The sequence below is a fragment of the Oxyura jamaicensis genome, chromosome Z (assembly GCF_011077185.1).
Source record: "Oxyura jamaicensis isolate SHBP4307 breed ruddy duck chromosome Z, BPBGC_Ojam_1.0, whole genome shotgun sequence".
Lineage (NCBI taxonomy): Eukaryota > Metazoa > Chordata > Aves > Anseriformes > Anatidae > Oxyura > Oxyura jamaicensis.
Window position 1 is genome coordinate 7,851,400 of NC_048926.1, and position 21,082 is coordinate 7,872,481.

Here is a 21,082-nt window from a genome sequence, read left to right on the forward strand (position 1 = left end):
TTGCAGTTGGGGGGGATATTAAAATTCCTAAGGGTATTCATTTATGCATAATGTATGATCAGGAGAAACATCGTTTATCAACAGAGCTAGAACTAGAGAAGAAATCCTGTGATAAAGTAGTTCCATTTGGAGCAATGTTGATTTGCTGGAACCAAATTAAACAAAATCAAAAACCAATAAAGCAAAAGTGGTTCAACTCAAGCATTCTGCTAGCTCATCTGCTTGGATCTTGAAAGCTTCCCTGTCTGTAAATGGGTAGGTAAGGTGCCAGGGGGTCATGCTTTTAAAGCTGGAGTCATTTGGTTCATCTTTTGGGCTGATTGGTGCAATTGAATTACAGGTGATCCTGGAAGCAGACTCCTGTGGTGCATGTTTAAGATGGCAGCTTGCTAGGAAGTATTCCACTAGTCTTTCTGGAAAACTTATTTAATATAATGTAAACAAACTTCATCCCTTTACAGGAAAAGAAACAACTAAAATGTTGAAATGTAATGAATGTGAAAATGAGATTTTCATCAAGTGATTCCTGTATATACAAAGATCAGATTTGGCTCAGAAGTCCTTGAGCGATTAGACTGGAGGCTGAGAGAATACCCAAAGCAAGCATTATGTGTATCCTGTCATTCTTTTCAGGGCATTTGCTTCTGGCCACTGTTGGAGACAAGATATTGGATGAGATGGACTTTGTCTGACCTAGTACTGTCACTCTCACATAATGTTCTAATCCACTCCTTCACAACACTATCTTTTTTTTTTTTTTTTTTTTTTTTAAACTCATTAAACTCTACTCTGTGCCTTTCTGACATCAGCAGGGATTCTCCAGTGAGTTTCAGCCTCCCAGAGATGCTCAGCAGCTGGCTCACTATTTTTAGCTTTCCTGATGGAAAAAAATAATAAAGTGAAACCACATCATTAATGTGTTTGTTTCCAGGCATCCACTAGTCAGTGATTCACAGATGCGTAATGGAAAGGTTTGTGAGGCCACTGTATTTGGGAGGTATCTTAGAAAGTTTTTGTCTAGCTTCTCATGTTGTGAGCAACAGGATATCTGTTTTTGTCTTGATGAGAATGCACACAGAATCACAGAATAGTCTAGGTTGGAAGAGACCTCCAAGATCACCAAGTCCAACCTCTGACCTAACACTAACAAATCTTCCAGTAAACCATATCCCTAAGCTCTACATCTGAACATCTTTTAAAGACCTCCAGGGAAGGTGATGCAACCATTTCCCTGGGCAGCATATTCCAGTGACTAACAACCTGTTCAGTAAAGAAGTCTTTCCTAATATCCAGCCTAAACCTCCCCTGGCACAACTTTAGCCCATTCCCCCTCATCCTGTCACCAGGCACGTGGGAGAATAGACCAACCTCCACCTCGCTACAGCCTCCTTTCAGGTACCTGTAATTTCTAAATACCTAAAATGCCCTGCAATCCTGAATATTTTCCCATCAGGAACTGTATCAGCACTGATAATGTACTGACACTGATACACATGCCTTTGTGTCCATACTTGGTTTAGATCTCTTCTCATCTCTATAAAATCAGTGGAGAAAAGCATCAAGCAAGATGCCATATTAAACCTTAAAACAAAAAAAACTACTAGTAGAATTATAATTGCCTTTTTTCTTTTTCCCTGAAATTGATCTGTATAAAATAAAACACGTCACCCACAAAAAATTGATGGGTGGCTGGCTGCCCAGCTCTATCCAACCCCTGAAAATTGTAGGCAATTGCCTAGCCTAGCAGTCCATGGATGGATTGTATTTCAATGCAACTTTCCATGACAGTCAGTTGACATTCTGATTTGTTTTCACTGAGAAAAGTTATTGAAACTGGTTTCTTAAAGGCATGGTCTTTCTCTTGGGTTAGAGACTGTGTTAAGCTGTGGGACAGAATCACAGAAGTTAAAAACAGGGAGAAGGGAGAAAATAGAGGCCCCCTATATGCATTTGCTCTTTGATCAAGATTCACTTTTATTTTTATAGTTTCAAGTGACTCGAGTAGTAAAAGTTCCCTGAAGGACTGATTTGCTCTAATGACTCAGACTGTTAGTAATGTTAACTTTACCTTCTGTAGGGTCATAAACTTTCATCTGTTAACTTGCAGTTGTCTTAAATCATGTACAGATCTTTGGTCATGGCTTTGGTCTAGGGTTTCAAGCACTTCTCTCCCCTTATGCCTCAGAGTGGGATAGGAAGAGAAAAAGCATTCTAAACTGCCCTTTGGTGGCACAAGAACATGAAAGACACCTCCTTTGATGTTTTTTGTATGTTTTCTACCTCTCCTTCATTTACACCCTACCTCCAAAACACACCCCAGCAGTATTTGAGGAATTATTCCATTGTTATACTGAACATTTAGGATTGGGAAAACCTTTCATTGTATGGTCATATATTAAACACACATTGTAAACTTAGTCAAAAACATTCTTCCTTTTAATTTTGAGTATTTTTGAGAGATCAGCTGGGGAAGTTGGCTTGGGGAGCAGACACCAGTATTCCTGACAGTTAGGAAGCATTTCTGATGCTCAGCCTAAATGTGCTGTTGTTGAATTTCATGTCATAACTGCTAGTAGTTATTCTTCAATATCACCCTGAACAATTCTTCTCTATATTTTGTTTACATCTTCCAGGCTTGTAGCTGGTTATCGTCTATCCCCCTGAGTCATCATTTAGCCAAGCTATACATATTTAGTTCTCTTAATCTTCCCTCATAAGTCAGTCCTCCCAGCCCATTAAGATTTTTTATTACTCATCTATGATTTCCATTTTTTTTTTTCCTTCCATGTCTTTCTGAACACTTCCAGGTGATTTTAGCTGACAGGATTGTTTTAGATGTGTGAATTTTCTATTGACACCAAAGGAAGGAGTTCACTTTGATCTGGAAGTGACATACACAAGGCAAAGGAGGAAGAGCTATTCACAATGTTGTCCACTATTGTGGCGTAATGACCACACAGACATCGTGTTTTTTTTTTTTTTTTTTTTTTTTTAAGAATCAGTAACAGCTACTTCTTTATTGATGACATGATGTCATTATGTATCCGTTGCCTCCACATATTGAGGCATATTGAGGACAGGCTCCCTTCTTATACCATTCTCTCATAGCAGTACTTTTCTACTGACTATTCATTGGTCAACAACTTTGCCCGGCAACAGCAAACACCCAGCAACTTCCATCTCTTTACGGCTGGAGAACAAGGAACCTGAGACAGCAGGGTGCCTGAATCACCCTTCTTTGTTTCCTCTAAACTCTTTACATTCTTGATAGCCTCATTGTTAAGAGACCGATGTTATCACCAACAGTGGGGTTTGCCCACTCCGATGGCCACACTCCCACACACTATCATCTGAAAATGTCTTTTGACACTACTGCCTTTCAGATCCATGTCTCTTGTTGAACATTCATGTCTGTGTGGCTGTTCTCTACCTCTGTTTTAGGAATAGGATCATGCAAGGTATCACGCAAGGTGCTAGGCATAACTCATCCTCCTTGGTAGATGTTCAGGTGACCAGGTATATTACTCAGAGGCTCAGCACCCTCTAAGGTCTTTTGTGATTTAGTCTCTATTCTTCTGTGTGAAACCTTTATTTCTGTGATGTTTAGATTTCCTAGATAAGTATTGTTAAAAATTGGGTATACTTCTGCTAGACAGCTCTTCTGTCTTGATATAAGTGACATTTAACCTGTGCAATCTTCCTGGTGGTACTTGGTGCTTCTGTAGCTACACTGCTCATGCAAAGTGATGTAAATTTGTTTTCAAAGTAAAGATTTCTGCTACATACCATATGAAACATTTGTCTGAAGTAGTTTACTATAAATTCATTTTTCACTATTTTTTGTCCATCAGCAAAAAATGTTCAAAATATCTCTCTAGTAGTGATTGCTGCACACTTTACCTTGTGTTCTCTATGCATCAGGAAATTGTACTTCCTTCACTTCACATTGACAAGAGCCCTTTTAAACCTAGTGCACTGAAGCTTTTTAAATTACACAGATCTTGTAATTAATTTCACTAGCTTTTTTCCTACTTTGAAGATTACATCCTTATACCTCTTGCAAAAATGTGAAGGTTTAGACTTAAATTCACATGTTAGTTTTCATCTTCCTGCCCAGGAGCTCAGTTCCACACTGCTAGATAGGAAAGTGCACAGATGCACTGGAAAATATTTTCTAGTTCTCTCTCTTTTTAAGAGAATCTGCTAGGATCATGATGTTTTTGCAAATGCAGGTAGGATTTTTTCCAGGTTTAGGAAGAGTAGACTGGTAGGTGTTCACAGCTCCGGCCAGAGTCTTGGAAGGTTTTGGTTCAAGGTTGACCTTTCCTACAAACTATCTGTCAAACTCTGGATACACAGTTAAATCTTCTAGCTTTTGTGTCTTTTGTCTTACCCCCTAATTTGTACTTGAGCCAGGCTCTTGAAGCAGGATTGTACAGCACAGTGGTGGCTCATGTTAGAGCTTCTTGCAACAGATGTGGAGGCCCTTGGGACCTCTCTCTTTGTGCTGTAACAGAGACATCATCTTTGAGAAGCCTTTGCAGGATTCTTTCTCCTGTCATGTTCCCAGAGCAACTCTTTTTTATCTTGTACTGACACGCAGTATGTGTTTTGTGGTTCTTGGCCTTAAGTGGATGGAGTTCTGATCAAGAAGATTACTTTATCTCTGGCTGCCTGTAGAAGAACTTCCTACTTCATGCTCTTTCACTGGCTGTAATTAATGAACAAGTCAAATTGACAAAGAAGGGTAAGGAGAAAGAAGTAGAAGATAAGAAACAATACTTGTTTGCTCCTATCATCACTTAGTGGATAGAAGAAACTTCTCAAAGTCAAAACACATGAAAAACAGCATCTTGTTATGGGATTCTGAATGGTAATTGTTCTGACAGCTAAAACTTGTCTCCAGAAAATTTGTGAAGCCAGCTGGTATTGGAGACTTTTCTTTGGCTCATATTTTAACTCTTACAGGTTTCTGAAGACTTCCAGTTTCAGGATTATCCTCTCAAAGTAGCAGCTGCTGCATAAAGAAAGAAAACATTATTTTTGGATATGGATTTGACTTGTAATATCAGTGTGACTTCAGGTGTACTTAAGTGAATTTAAACCTGACAAAACCCTGTGGAACTTAGCAATGAAAATCCAGTATTGTCCCATTTATGTTTCTTGTGTGCAGGGTCAGAGAAAAGCTTTCTTATAAGTAGAAGAAAAGTGCTGAGGTTGATTTTGAGAGGTGTTCAGCTCAGCTCTGGATCTGAGCCTCTGGAGGTGGAAAAAATGTGGTTGAAAAACTTGATCAGAACAAGAACTTCAGAACAAGAACTTCTGAATGGACTAGAAGTTATCTAGTGGCTATTCCCTGCAGTTTCTTCAGTGACTTTCCACCCTGAGCTGGAAATGTCAGAAGTCTATACTGACCTGTGTGCTCTGATTTAAAGACTATGAGGCTGTTTGGTGAGCAGTACCAGTCTGCATTTAGAACAAGTTACTGAGATAGAAGCATAAATAACTAATCATTTGGTCACGTCTGCAAGATGTCCACTGTCCCTGGCATTTCTTAAGGGTGAAAATATCAACTATTTTAACTATGAACACTTATTACACAGCTGATATTTTTCCAAGGAGCATGTGTTCTTCACTTTATCACCTTTATGCTAGGTTTTTAGAAGTTTAAGAAAGAAAAATCCTAGTCTTAGGTGGATGTAGACAGGCAAGGTATTGAAAAAGGGGCAGAACAATCTAGCTTATTTAGAGATCATGTTGCTTTGGGTTTCTTTTGCAAAGATTTGAGGCATTCAAAGTGTGAATACTATTTAACATAACTTGTGGAGACTAGTTAAGAATTTTGGGAGAACTTTCCCCAAGGGAAGTGGATCTACTGAAGAAGGGAAAGTTTCTGAAGCATGTTTCAGAATATCCAGAGAGTTATTCATATGCTGCTAACAATAGAACTCAAAAGGCAAGACCCAGAACAGCAGGTACAGTACCTAATTAACACACGTATTCTAAAGAGGTTTAACCCATAACTGTCCAAATATAAGTGGTAATGTCAGCAATAGGATTAAGAGTGATAACTTTCACAAGTGAATCACAAAATTAAAAAACACATTAGCTAATCACCACACTGGAAGTAAAATCTTGAAAAAATCATAAATTTCATTAGCATTTTTTTTCTGAGCTGCAATGTAACATAGATAACACAAACATGTTGTATTTTTCTTTGAAGCAATAGGTAGACTGATTAGGAGCTGAAACCTGCTTATTCTCATTCTCACTTGAGTGTTCCCTAGAGTAGCCATGACTCTTATCAGTGACTTTCTGAAATACCAGGAACACTGTTGCTTGGTCTAGACAGGCATCTGATCATGAGTTTCACTTTGAAGTTGGGCTTTTTATACTTGAAAATCAAAAGCATACCCTAATTGCTTAATGGATAAGGCCTGAAGACATGCCTATTTCTTGCAACATTAAGTCCACAGTTATTAGGCTACAAATGAAAAGCTGAAGTGAGGCTGGTCTGCTTAAACAGGTGAGTTCTGTTGTAACTAAAGCATCAGATATTGGCAGGCCTTTTTAGATATACCTGAAAACTTTTTGGTAGACAACTTCTTTAACCACTAAATCTATGTTGTTATAAATCTACGTTATTTTTCTGAAGGGTAGCATGTTCATTGGCAGTTTAGATTTATAGAAAATAGACATTGATCTATCAGTTCCCAAAAGTAAAATGTTTGGGAAAGGCTAGCTCTTCCAGGGACTTGAGCAGTGGATATTGGGCTGACTTGGGCTCAGGTAATCAAATGCATCTCGGAAGCTTCGGGATGAAAGCTAAAAATGTTGGCAGATATGGGCAAGTAGAACCTGGCATGTGTTACGTCAAACTAACGGTTCATTCCATCCCATATCTTGAGTGTACTATTCAGCACAGGATGGTTCAAAGCAACTTGCAAAGAAATTTCAGGGCCTAGGAGACATCTGTACTTGTGTGGGTCAGAGCCAGAAACTGCTCCCTTATCCTAACGGCTGGGGAGAAAGGTTTAAGAAATAGAAAGCTTCCCTGTTTTGGGGGTGGGGGTGGGGGATGAAGGCAAGGTATCTGTAGACTTACCTCTAAAGAAAACATGCACCCTCAAGGAGCTATTGACAAGGTACTACTTTCTGATGTGTAGAAGCTGAAGACCCTGCTTGCCTGATTTAGATTAGACCTGTCCTGGAATAAGCTTTTCCTTTAGGTTTTGATCAGAAGTTATTTCATGGGACTTAGAAATGCTTTGTGGTAAATGACTCATTGAACTTCCTATGAGAAACTTTTAAATAGGTGTTCTAATTTAAAAATATACTGAAAAACAAGATGGAAACTGTTTTGTTGAAATGCTTATATATACTAGCAGTTAGTCTAGCTTCTCTGCCTGGACACTGCTAAATGTAGTTAAGCACTACAGGAAAGCATTCTGAGGAAAGACTGTTTTGGATTGTCTGTATCCCTGTCTTACTTTTAAGTATCATAAATGCATTTTGTAGAAATTAATAAATATTCTGTAAATGCAGAATATTCATAAATATTCTGTAAATGCAGTTATATTCAGCATTTCCAGATTTGCACTCAATTTTTTTAATGTTGGTTATTGAGTGTGTATGAGTATGAATTTTGTGTGGTCTATATACAGACATGTGTATGAGTATGAATTTTGTGTGGTCTATATACAGACCCCTATCAAATTACCTACAGTAAGAAAATGACAGCATCATAATAGTTAATGGGATATAACGTTAAAAAAGAAAATTAGCATTCCACACAGGAGGACTTTTCAGGTGTTGATCTGCCTTGTGATATAATTGACAGGGAAACTAATATCTGGGAAGATTTTTATTCCTATCTTTTTTTTTTTCTAAACAGTTAGTGTTCAGCGGTTGTGTGGCAGGGGAGATGAAGAAAAAGTTCTAGCCAAGTGAATGTTCTTTACCAGAAAAGATGTTAACTTTCGTCAGAAGGTAGTTAATCACCGAGAGAAACAGATGAAGAAATTGGATAAAACATTTCTAGTTCCAGAAGTCTTTATTGATTGTGTCCCCCTCAAGAAAATTCAGCTCAATCTTTTAAACCCTCAAGTGATTAAACCTTGGGCAGTCCACTGTAGACAGAGCAAATGAGAACTGCTTCAAAACCAGACATGTAGAGCTAGGATAGTTAGAGAAAAAAGATTTCTTTTTCACTTTGAAATCCTAGCTGGAAGACTTAATCTGAGATGTTGATTTTGAGGCAAGAGTTTTCTTAAGTGTTGCCATCCTTCTCTTTGTAAAAGATCTCTGGATCTTGAAGGTAGGAACCATTTTACTTTCAAAGGAGGAGGTCTCTTAAACGCAGGCTTAAGGCTTGGAAGATGGGGGAAGGATCTCTGTTCCCCCACAGACTTCTGGTACACTTGGGACGGTGTGTCCTAAAAGTAACTAGGGTACAGAGGGAGTGAAACATCACTGAGATGCTTGGATCTGTAACCAAGTTACTATGTGCAAGTGCCTTGTTGTCCTCCATGAGATTGTAGCTGTTAGGTCAACATTACCACTGGCATATGGCCTGACATATATGCTCTTGCTCTTCTCTCTGTATACAGCACAAAGGTCTGGGTTTCTGCTCTTGAATTGCAGTTGTGTTCCGGAAGTCAGTAGTAGGCTTCTGGAGAAAAGCCCTTGGCTTCTCTGCCTTAGGATTTTGGAAAATCAGGTATGTTAAATATGGTAGGGGAAAAAGGTCTACAGTAGTAGATAGCATAGGAACTGATTTCTTTTTTCTTGTGTAACTGTTAACAGTGGTGTCTTGATCACCACTATGCAGGAGTGCTATGCAGGAGTACCATGAAACTAAATAGGAAGGCTGGCTTAAAAAACCTTACTCCTATTGTCAGTGAGTATCAGTGTAACCTAATTATGATGCTAACCAAGAAAAATGAACAAACAAGAAACCTGGAAGCATTGTGATGGGTTTAGTGTCTTGTGTCTTGGGTGGGGATTTTAGTTTGGTTTGCAGGCAACAGAAGCAGGACTGTAGCTTCAGAAGTTATCACCTGTCACCTGAGTGAATACAATCACAAATGTTTGTGAATCAAACACTGGCTTAGATCACTTGAGTCAGCGTTCTCAAAACCTGTCCTAACTGTTTGGGGTTATTGCTGATTTATCCAGGGTTCTGGTCTGAGCCAAGGGTTCTTTTGAGAGAGGCTGTAGATTATGGGTCAAATCATACACCTAATTTTATGTTGGTGTAATTGCATAGCTTTGTTGAATTACGTACAAGCTCTCCCTTTGACTGGATTTACACCCCTGAGCTTAGAATCTGCTTTAGCTTTTGGCTTTCACCCAAGAGTCTTAGAACACCTAACAAACCTTTTAATTTGCCCTCATAATGCCAAAGAGCAAAATTAGGGTATGCTCAGAAAGATTAAGGGCTGGTTCCAAACCCTGCTGAAGTGTCTGAATACTTTTTGGTAGATCTAGGCTGGACTTATAAGGACTTGTTTGGATATGGAGCAAACACCTGGAAGTGGTCATGGCTATATCCTAGCATTCAGACAGTGCTTCTGGATCTAGATACATGGAGAAGCTTTCAGGCATGCTTTGTGTGATGTTATGGAGTTTTTATAGGGTCATGAAATGTCACCAAAACACATCAGGTAAAGAAAGGGTCACCAAGTGCCTGGTTCTTTGGTCTAAACAATTCATCAGGATACCTGTGTCTGTCTGCCAGTATAAAGCAAGAAAGGGGGGAAGCCCTTAATTTTGCTTATTAATAGATCTCCAGTATGCCTCATCTTCATCTCCAACCATATTTAACAAGGATTAAGGTACAGATAATGCATGCAGTTGAGGTAGCTGGGATGTTGGAGGTGGCAGGTGGAAGCTGTTGGTGTGAGTATGAGACCACGAGGTTAAAAACCTGCACCTGAGAAAGCTCTGCTGGGGGCTTGCACCAGAGGATAGCCTCTTCAGAGGTTTGTTCCTCTTGTGTGCTAGGTGAAAAGAACTTCTTGTCATTAACAGTAGGCCTTATGGTAACTAGTCTTAAATATCTAAACCTAGGTTAAGTGAATGATGCTTCTTAGCTGGTCAGAGGTGTTTGTCTGGTTTAAAGCATCAGAGGGCCAACTAACTCATTGAAGTGATGAGTACTGAGATAGAAGTGCAAAGACAGTGCTTTTATTTGTCCCAGGACGAGCTGAGTCCTGGTGGGGTGAAACAATTCTTGGTTTCCAGACTTCAGCCAGGGGACACATTCTGAGCTCAACAGCTGCTTTCCCTCCCAGACTTATGCAGGATCTTCAGGCTTACTGTGGGGTTGAAGTTGCTCTGTGATCATTATCCACCTGTATTCCATGCAATTATTATTTATGTTATTAAATTCCCTGGAGTTAAAATTAACCCAGAGCTTGTATTTTTTTTTTTTTTTCTTTTCATTTCAAACTCCTGTTTTTGTTTCTTCTTTATCTTTAACAATCCTGTTTCCCAGGAGACCGCTCGATATGTCGTCATGTTTCCAAGAGACTGCAGTTCAATAGGTTGGGAGTTAATTGCCAGCTGGGAGTTTCCAGATGTTTGTACACTAGCCCAAAGAGCTGTCCACTGGTAGCAAATGAACAGCTGGAAAGACATCCATACAAAGCATCTTTCAGCTGATTGACATATGTCTGGAAAACTTGGCATGTTTGTGAGAAATGGAATTGAAATTAGGAACAGCTAGGAGCAAGTCCTTCATTATCAATAATTAGTCAATTAGACTTTTTGTTCATATTCAGATATAATTCTAAAGCACTGCACTTACTCAGTCATTATCACCCATACAAGCAGATGATGGACATAATGCACTGCCTTCACCCTATCTTTCCTTAAAAGATGTGTTCAGGAATATTGATTACACTGGGCTGTTCCACAGGGCTGGCTGGTGCAAAGGATTTGTTACAGAATATGAAACCTTTCACTCTGAAACCAGATTCACATCCAGCCCAAACTGCTGATGGCAAGTGAGCTGTTAGAGCTGTTAAGTACAGAAGTACAGTTACTTAAGAATTCTCTCTCTCTTTTTTTTTTTTTTTTCAGAGAACCACTTATTTCACAAATCAAATCTTAATCAAAACTTTCTATGGGGAAAATTGATTGCTCTGATTTTTTCCTGTATGGGAAAAACAAAAACAAAAACAAACAAACAAAAAAAAAAAAAAAAAAAAAAACTTCCAACAATTTGACTTCCCACTGTAATTGCTTCAAATGGTATTATTTCAAAACTCATCTGTTTAGGGGGTTGTATTCTGTAGTGTTAACCTGAGAGCTTAGTGCTCTGTTCTTTAACCAATCTGTCCTCCAGATAGGAGGACTCCTTTGGAGGAGTAGCATGGATGTGCAGTGAAAGGAGCACCCTAGGAAAAATAACATGTGAAGGAGGTGCTGAAAGTGTAACTGTATTATACATCACATATCAAGGACAGATCAAGTATTTGGATGTTTGTTCGGAGGGGGAGAGGCAAGAGATCTTTGTCTTAATACATAAGGAACTGATACATGAAATCTGTTATTCCATCCTGCAAGAGTTATTTATTGCAAGCCAGGTATTAATGTTTTTGAAAAATACTACTGTCTGACTGTTCTATACCTATAGAGCAATCCTGTGTGTTAAGGCAATACAAAAAGCATAAACTGGCCTTCCCAAGTTCAGATTTGAGGCCTATCATAGATTAAGCTGTACTTTCCTCCAGCTAGCCATTGCTGGGATGAGATTCCTCACTGTCTCTAAGCAATCAAAACTTGAAACCATAGTTTTTTCCTAAATAAATTACTTTGCCTAACAAGATTGGGATAGTGTAATTCATGCACATAATATATTTAAGGAATGAGGTTTAAAAAATAACTTTACAAAACATTTTTCCCTCAGAAGTGTTTTGTCTGACCATATGAAATCCTCTTACTGGATATCTTTAAAATTTCAAAGTCCTTCTGTCCCAAGCACATGGCTCAGGAAATCAGTTATGTCTTGAAGTTCAGTACTTCTGCTACTTGCACAAACATCATTGGAGAGGACTTGATGGAGGTTGCTCCCTGATGAGAACTTGGCCCTGTGCATACCTCCTGGGAAACTTGGAAGGAAACCTTGCCCCTTCAGAGTGAAGCAGCCTTCTGTCTATTCGATCTGAATTGCAGTCACGAGGTGGTAGGAGTTGCAGGACGTTGTTACCCTGAACTGTTGTCACAGTCATCACAATAAGGAGAAAAATATAGCTATCATTATGGGAGCTTTACACTGCATAGTTTATCTCTATAACAGTGCACTATGATGTGCCTAATTAGACTGTATCAGCTGCTCCACGTCTGCTACTAAAGGGAGACTTTCTTATTGTGTCTAGTCAACAGAGAGCTCTCAGCCTGTGATTTAGCACAGAAATTAAATTTAAGCATAGTTTCCCATTTGATTATTCAGCTATGTGTGACTTAAAGATCCTTTTCCATCCATTACCTCCACTAGCTGTAAACTTTCTCTACCACAGTTTCTTCCCTTTCTGTAGCAGATGCAGACTCATCTGTTTAAAGTTGGAGGGGAATGAACCCATATAATTCCAATTAGAGGATGCAAACTTGCTGTCATTCAGTCTCAGTCCTTGACAGTCAGTTTCTGCTTCTGGGAGTCTCAGCTGAGACACAACAAATGTGATTGTCTTGAATACACTAAGAACAAAACCTTTAGAAAGTAATGTAGGGCAAAAAATATCTTTTTCTTCTGTGCCAAAGCAGAACAAGTAACTGGTTTGTTGCTTCATTTTGAGGGGAGTGGGGTGACTGTCCCAGGATGATCTTCAAGGAAATTATACCTACTCCTTACTCTCTTGTGCGTACTAATCTATTAAAAACAATGTAAAACAAACAAGTGCGTTGTTCCTCAGTAATAGTGTTTAAGGAACCAACCTGAATAAAATGGTCTATTTCATGGACAAAAGTCTCAGTGGTGATCAGAGCTAGAAAGAGTTGAATCTGTTTGCTGACCTGTCACATGGTTTTCATAACTGTGTGGAGAAGGTGAGTGGGTCAAGATGAGGCTATGAAAGATGTTTGTTTCCTTGGCAGTCTAGCTATTCTTGTTTTCCTCTTGGAAGATGCTCACGGTTTGATAAACGTGCTGCCTGAACCTTGAGAGACACAATACCTCCTCTTCAAGGAGCTGATGAAGTTGCAGACGCTCTGTAGTAACTTCAGAGAAAATGTCCTCTGCATAACAAGCATTTATTTACTGCGGGAACTGGCAGGTTTTCAGTATGCCGCAGTAGGAATGAATGATCTGATCACATGAGACACATGTATAATTGATATAAGATTGCAATGTTGACCAGCTATACAAGAAGAGGTGAATGGAGGTGGGGAGAGTAAGCTAGGTAGGGTTTATTGCTCTGTCCTCCTATGACAGGGCTTTAGCCCTTGTAGTTGTTAAAACAGTTTTCTGGAAGAAATGGATATGTGATCCATTGGGGTATCTCTGAAGTTCTGCTGGTCTGTAAAGCACCATGGGTGTTTTGGTTTGAGGCTTTCCTGGGACTGGCTTCCAGCCATTTGCACAAAGGCAGTGAGCCCTTTAAGAAGTATGTGTAGGGTGGTGACTTTCTGGCGTTACCTCAAATAAGGAGAATACTTGTGGATGCAAGTCAGACTGCACAATAGGCATAGTCATCTGCAGCTGGAAGTCCCAAATCCTTTTATGCCCTTTACTTAGAGTGCTTGGCACAGAATAGCGCTTGGTACAAAATAAAGGTATGAGACCTTCAGCTTGGTATGACAGTAAGGGGCTTGTTCCCAGTGCTGTTACTAGAGTAGAATCTCATGCCATACCTTGACACTATGCGTGGGTTCTCTTGAGTTCCCAAATCTTGTGCAGTCCCCCTTAAGTGTGTATTCAGACAGAAAAGAACAATCTATGCTGTTGCCTGTTTTTCACAGAGGCTAAGAGGAAGTTCTTCATTAGTAGGTCAGCAGTAAAGAGGCTGGTAAAGAGGTTTTATGATTGACTTACTGGGAATGGAATGATGGGAAAGTGGTTTGTTCTACATCCCACTTTTAAACAGATCCTCTCTGAAGCACTGCTCTTACCAAGCATTTTTCTTTTATTTACAGGCTGTGCCTTCCTAACATACTGCGAAAGGGAGTCTGCTCTAAAGGCCCAGAGTGCACTGCATGAACAGAAGACACTGCCGGGGGTGAGTCCAGCTTGATTTCTTCTCTAAAGATCTAAAATGGATTACATATGGAGTTCCCATCTTGGGTTTGGAAGCATAATGGCTCTAGTTGCTTGAATGATTCACTGTGTTGTGCTAATAAAATCAGAATACCACAAACCCACCCAAATGGCTTCCATGCAGGAGAGGGGGAAAAAAAAAAAAAAAAAAAAAAAAAAAAGCCTTTTGCTCTTATTAGGAGCTAGGAAAAGAGTAATTAACTGGTTATTGGCTGGATTCTACCATCTTTACTCGGGTGATGAAAGGTTTTATGCTTATGACTGCTACGGTGAAGTGCTCACTGGGTTTTATGTCTTACTATTTTTCTTCCATGAAGCAAGGTGTGGTACTGAAAAATCAAGAAACATATCACATTATTGAGTTATTGTGGAATGAAAACATATTCCTGATGACAAAGTGGTTTGACTCAGTTACTTTAGCATTCAAGCAGCTGTAGCAGATTGGAAAGGCGGTGAGACAAGGAGAAAAGAGGGAGAAGAGACGAACACAAGATAATGAGGAAAATTATTCACATGAGAAAGATCTAAGGTTCAGACAACACAAGCAGAGCTAAAAATAGAATCAGTGTTACGTGGGGAAGACCTGCTCGGCTGGGATGGGTTTCCAGTTTAGCAGTAACCAAAAGGAGGGAGGGAGATACTATTTAGATTCAGCTGGGTTGTATGGATTAGAAATAGCTGAGTGCTGCACTCCTGCATTCTGCAAACCAGAATAAGGCTGTCTTCTGAAATCAGTGAAATCACACTGAAATCAGTGATGAAGTAATTACGAGTGGAATACTAATGGTCCCAGTTTGCATCTAAACTGAGAGGGAATTGATCCAAAAGTCTCTTGTCTTTACTTGGTGTTGAATGACTGAGTCCTGTTTACCTATAACCTACCTTTCATCAAAACCTGAGATACACCAGTTGCTCTGTTTCTGAAGAAAGTGTTGATTCTGCTCTGCTTGTTTCCATCATCCTGGGTCTATTTACCTATCTCTTTGCCACCTTGCCAGTACAGAGATGCCCACACACTTGCTCATCTACATCTATCTTTGCTTTAAAGGCCATACCTTATGTAAATATATACATACTTCATTCCCTAAAAATAAATTTCTGGCAGCTGACAACTCCCTCAGAATTATTATTATTATTATTATTTTTTTTTCCAGAAACCTGTTAGCCACTGATTGAAAGTGACTTATATCTCTTGGGGTGTTTAGTTTTTCCTCCCCTTTTTTTTTTTTTTTTTTTTCTTTTCTTCTTGGTTTCTAACAGGTCATGTTTCATTCAGGGGAGGGAGAATTAAGATCTGGCTGTGCAGAAAGCTATATGTATCGTGAACAGGGATGTTCCAGGTATTTTACCTGAAATTTTCTGAAATGAGCTTGAAGTCAGAATGTGTTTCTCAAAACCAGAGTTACCTTTGTCATGAATAGGATGTTGTGTATTTAAAAGATGGTGAGTGGAACTCCAGTTGTCTTCACCAAGACTGTTTCCCTCATTAGCAGCCAGACCACTCATTTGCCTATGGAGCTTATATCTTTTTATGAGTTTGGTTTCATCTTGAGGTTGGTGGAAATATCTCTAAGAAAACAGTGAGACTGAGCCCTTACATTTAATCAAAAAAAGTATGTTCAGGACTTTTTAGGAAGACTTCTTTAGTGTCTACATTTCTGAATCATGCCTTGTATTTTAGAGATTCTAATTTACAAAACTCTTAAAATCAAAACTGTTTTGTACAGTGGCAAAATTCAGCCACTTGAACTGAGATCAAGTCTTTCTTCCCACATTATGGTCTGATTCTAATCTACAGGTGAAACATTTTGTTCTTTTATTGGTCACTTCTACAATTTACAGCCTGTACTTGCCACACTGATTTCAGCAGGTTTTTTTTTTGTTGTTTTTATCCTTTGAGGTTTTTATGCATCTGCGTCTGATTAAATTGGGAACAGTGAATCCTCTAAAATAGCAACCTGTGTTTTGAGAGTTCTGAGCACTGACTCCCCCCATCCTCTTCACTTCTCGTTCTGCTCATCTCAGGATTAAACCTTACTTTTCACCAGCAAAGGCTCTGCATGCAGTCTTCTGCCAAGTTTCTGAACTCATCTTCTGAATGATGTCACTGTAGTTTATTTAAGGAAACTAGCCTTGTCTCTTGATTAAACTATTATGCCTGGATACTGTTTTATGGTTCCTGTGTGAGTAGCAGAGAATTATTTATGACTTACCTGACTGCGCTTGATAACATGCACCAACAATATCAAGAATAGTTCATGATAAAATAAAAAGCACTTGTAAGGTCAAGGGTCTAAGTCCTCATTCACATGAGTTCACAGATGACACATATATAACACCCTCTCTTGACCCTCTGGAGTCAGTAACACAAACAGCACTACTGAGGAAGTATCAAAAATAATTAACAAGGCTGGTATAGGAAGAAAAATAGTACTACAGTGAGCCATTGAATTAAGATGCTTCTTTCCCCTCCATCAGAAAACTGAATTTTTCTTCTCTTGCAACATTGCTGTTCGTGTTCTTGTGTTCTGAAACAGCGCTTGTCGTTTTAATAATATGCACATGAATGCTAATGTATGGAAATGGTGAGGCATCGGGAGTTTGTCCAGATTCAGACGCCTTGACTCTTAGCTATGTATCACTGTTTTTAGTGGAGTGGATACATGCACATATTTTACAGTAATTACTTTCTGGATGTGCTTTGCAAGATGACAGAAATATGTTTCACATATTTCCATGTTATATGTGGGACATAAAGTCATCTTGTGGAATAATCAAAAGACTTCCAAGCAGGTATGTGTTGATTAATAAAGTCTTTATGGCACTTTGTTTTGGGGCAGCAAGGAATCATGATAGATATTTTGAAGCAACTAGAATGGAATGTAAAGCATAAAATTATTAGTTGAAGCCTCTTCCTCAAAATGAATTAGTCTCTTTTGGATAGTTTGAAACTCTTGCCTATAATTGAAGGTTAACATAGGAGGGTGTGTATGTATGTGTAAAGAGTGCTTTTGCGAGCATCAGACAATCCAAATTAAAGCGTTTACTTGTGATTGTTTATTTTACATATAATAGGGGAGCTGGATGATGAAGTATATTAGTTCTTTAATAATTTATAGAAATGCTTTGATGTTGCAGTAATTACATTAAAGGTCACATATCAAAGGTAATTTGGTTGAGCAGCTGTGATGGTTTCTCAGAAGCAATCAATATTGCTGTCCGTGGTGCTGATTTCACCAAGGGGACTGCCAGATTAAAGGAGGCTTATTACCAGCCAGACAGGCACGAGGGAAATCAAGAACAGATTGGAGAGATGCACAATTCTCTTTCCCCACCTATAATTAACACTTTTCACCATAATCTGTGCTAATCCTTCATAGTGGGAAACCACTTTTTTTTTTTTTTTTTTTTTTTTTTTTTTTTCCCCCCAACATCATAAAAAGCAAATTAGGTAAGGAAGAGTAATTTGGGGGAGAGGGAAGGAGGTAGTAGAGAAAGTAAAAGTTGATTCACCCCTGGGATTTCTGCTGCTGAGATACATCTCCATGATAAAATTCAGCATCAAAAACACAGCCCGTGGTGTTGGGGAAAGCATGGGCTAGGGGTGGTGGGAGCAATCCAGACAATGACAGTGCAGGGGATGGAAGAATTATCTGCCTGCAGATTTGGTATAATATTATCTATTTGCCCCACAAAGCTCCACAGGAAATGAAATCAGGGAAATAAAATTATGTTTTAAGTGTAGTCATTTTGATTACAAATTATAGTGAAGGCAACTTTTTCTCTCCTTTTTTTCTTTCTGAAGCGAATGGCAGAGGATAATGCTGAGAAATGTAATTATGCTATCAAGATCTACTTTTATTTATAGCACAAATAAACTGAGCTCATGTATGATAAGCACAGCAGCATTTTTTCCTCTCGTTCTTTGTGGCTCTCTCAGGCACTGAGAGTGAATAGTCCATGTATACTTGGTTGGAAGCACTGTCTTTTTGCATAATGTTAACATCTTCCTCTAAGAATTGTGAAGAATAATTATGAAATTAAGTAGCTAAGAAACTGTTAACCTCAGCGACCCAAAGGGTTTATTCAGGTTGGGAAATAGGCTGGGTTTTTGTAATGTATATATTTATCCTGAAGTGGAGAGTGGTACTACTGGTATACTAAATTTCTCGGTCAAAACATCATTAGTTTTCTTCTCAATGATTCTTGTAGTCTGTATATTCTGCCATCCAGGAAAAAGAAAAAAAAATGTTCTGCTTTGCTCATCATGATTCTCTTAAAAATAAATACATACCCTTAATATTAGAAGACAGGTGAGCTCATGACACTCTTATTAAGCACAGATTTAAAATAACCTGGAAATTGAACACAAACTTCAAAATATTTTGGGGGGTCAATATGTTGTTGGTCTTGGTTTGGTATTTGTTTAAATTGTTATAGATGTGTAGAAAGACCTCAAGAATGGGGAGGAGGGGGGGAATCTTGCAAATCTAGCTCTTGAATCCTTTTAATGAGGCTTAAAATGAGATGTAAATGTCATGTGGACTTCATAAGTCCTGCACATATAGCAGGAATTTCACTGGTTGAGTAGAATTTGCTATAATTTTAGTTTGTCTTTTTTTAATGTTTCAAAGCTTTTTCCAAAAGCTTGTTAGAAAACCATTAAGCTACATATCACTCTGCACACTGTTATGCCAAAAATGGTATTATATTCCTGCACCTTCCTATTTCAAAAGTTCTCTCTACCAATGTAAATTGCAATTTGGTCAGCAGTGGCAGGCTGGATGGGTTCCATTGATTAAAGTAGCCTGCTGAACACACAGCCCGCTCACCATGCCCTTTAGATTTTGAAAGAAAACACATTTAATTGTTCCCCTGGGAGAAACATGTCTATTTTCTGAAGTTAAAAATGAAGATGAAAAGGAATAAAAACAGATTTGAGGTAAGAGACTTGAGAAAAACAGTCCTGTAGATATACTTTGGTACTGTAAAATCTGTGGGTGTCAATGTCATGGTTAAAAAGATTTTTTTTCCTCATTTCCTCCTTCTGACTGACCAGGCAATGGAAGGATTTTTGGATCTTGTTCTGGGGAGAGGAGGGAGCAAGAGATAGAGGAAACCATATGCACTTGCCAATTGCTAAAAAATTCTCTAGTTTGACAGTGCTGTTCTGTTCACCAGATGAGATGAAACACCTGGGTCCTATCTGCTTGGTAAACATTAAAGTTCCATTTCACTAGTTAAAGATTAGCTTCTGTATCCCAACACAGCAGCTTCTAGAATACAAAGCAAACTTTCTGCTGCCCCCTCTAAAGAACATTGGAGGGAAGGAATGCAGAGCAACTCCTGTAGCTGAACCAGGGTACTGGATGTATTCTGGTGTCTCAGCTGAGACTGGTGTATTCGTCACACTCGTGGTGGCTGATCAAGCTTAGTCTGAGATAACCCAAAATGGGAACCAGACTTCTCAGTTATTTGAAATTTGGTGGCATTTGAAGAATGGTGTACAAAAAATTAAAGGTAGTATTGTCTTTCTATTTTGACACCTTCTGTCTCTCAAAGGATGATTTCCAAGTTATCCAACAAAAGCTTTTGCTGGACCTTTATTTCCTTTATGTGTTATTCAATGACAACTTTTTTCTCTGACATGTCTGCCATAGGAGGATCAATCTAATTTTATGTACAACTGTAAAGATGAATGATAAGTAGAAAGGATTCAGGCAAGTACAAGCTGAATAAATTATAAAGGGCAAATGATGACAGGACTGGGGGTCCCAAGAGGCAGTGATATGATAACAGAAACTAAAGACGAATTTATGATGGATGTAGTTAGCATGTACTGAGGCTGTTAATTCTTCAGGGTAGTTTTACAACTTCTTGTGATTGGAGCAATCAAAGTATTTCATTTTAAAGAGATGCTGTATATTTTCACTTGTCTGTTCTGCATTTTTGTATGTATGGCCTCATTTATACGCATAGCAATAAACTCCCATAGGCTAGTCAAGCTTACCTTCCATCAAAGGGCTCCTGTTTTCCAAACCATAATGCCACTGTTTATGCATAAATAAATAGATAATGTGTAACGATTTGAGGGCAAACCTGGATCTCAGTTTCTTTTTAAAAAAATAAAAAATAAAATAAAATAAAATTCCATTTTCGTGGCACAGAGCAATCAAAACAGTTCAGATCCTACAAGCAGCTGAGCAACTTCAGCTGCCTTCAAAGCCAAGCCTAGGGATTGAGTTAGCTCACAGATCCCTGATGAAGAATTATATCTAACAAGTTTCAGGTAGGTTAAATTTTGGGCTTAAGCTACTTTAAGAGCAGCTGATGCAGCATCATAAAGTTAGAAGCAAATCTGATCTCAGAGCAGTTCTTGATTGCATTTCATTCATACTCTTATTTCTATTTCTTGTTCCTTATTATTAAGGGTATTTGCATGAAAATGATCTTTTTTTCCTTCCTCTGAAGGGTTGTCTCTTGTCTGTGAGTAATGCTTACTCTGGCCTACATTTGTGAATGCCATGGGTTTGATTCTGACTTCATTTACACAAGTGTAAATCAGCAGTGATCTGATTGAGGTCAAGGGATTTATATGGCGTAGGAAAGAGCAGAGTCAGCTATATTTGTCACTGCTGAAATGACATCATCGTGAACCAGTACCGTAGCTCTAAATGGGGAAACAAATTTCTACCAAGAATCTTTGCATTTGAATATCTGATTTCTCAAAACACTGAACATCCCTGACACCTGCTGGGCCATTTAGTTGCTCTCATGGGTTTTTAATAGAGAGCAGTCCCAGCTCCGAACTGTAGGAGTTAGTTC

At 38.7% G+C, this 21,082-nt stretch overlaps 1 protein-coding gene across 9 annotated transcripts in view; it reads left to right on the top strand.

Moving 5' to 3' along the window:
- The window catches only part of CELF4 (CUGBP Elav-like family member 4), a 671,901-nt gene that overhangs the window by 77,436 nt on the left and 573,383 nt on the right, over positions 1 to 21,082 (top strand). For all 9 annotated transcript variants that reach the window (XM_035309065.1, XM_035309063.1, XM_035309066.1 and 6 more), the window contains exon 2: positions 14,137 to 14,219. In XM_035309065.1, coding sequence (XP_035164956.1) covers positions 14,137 to 14,219 — 83 coding nt within the window. The remainder of the gene's footprint in view (positions 1 to 14,136; positions 14,220 to 21,082) is intronic.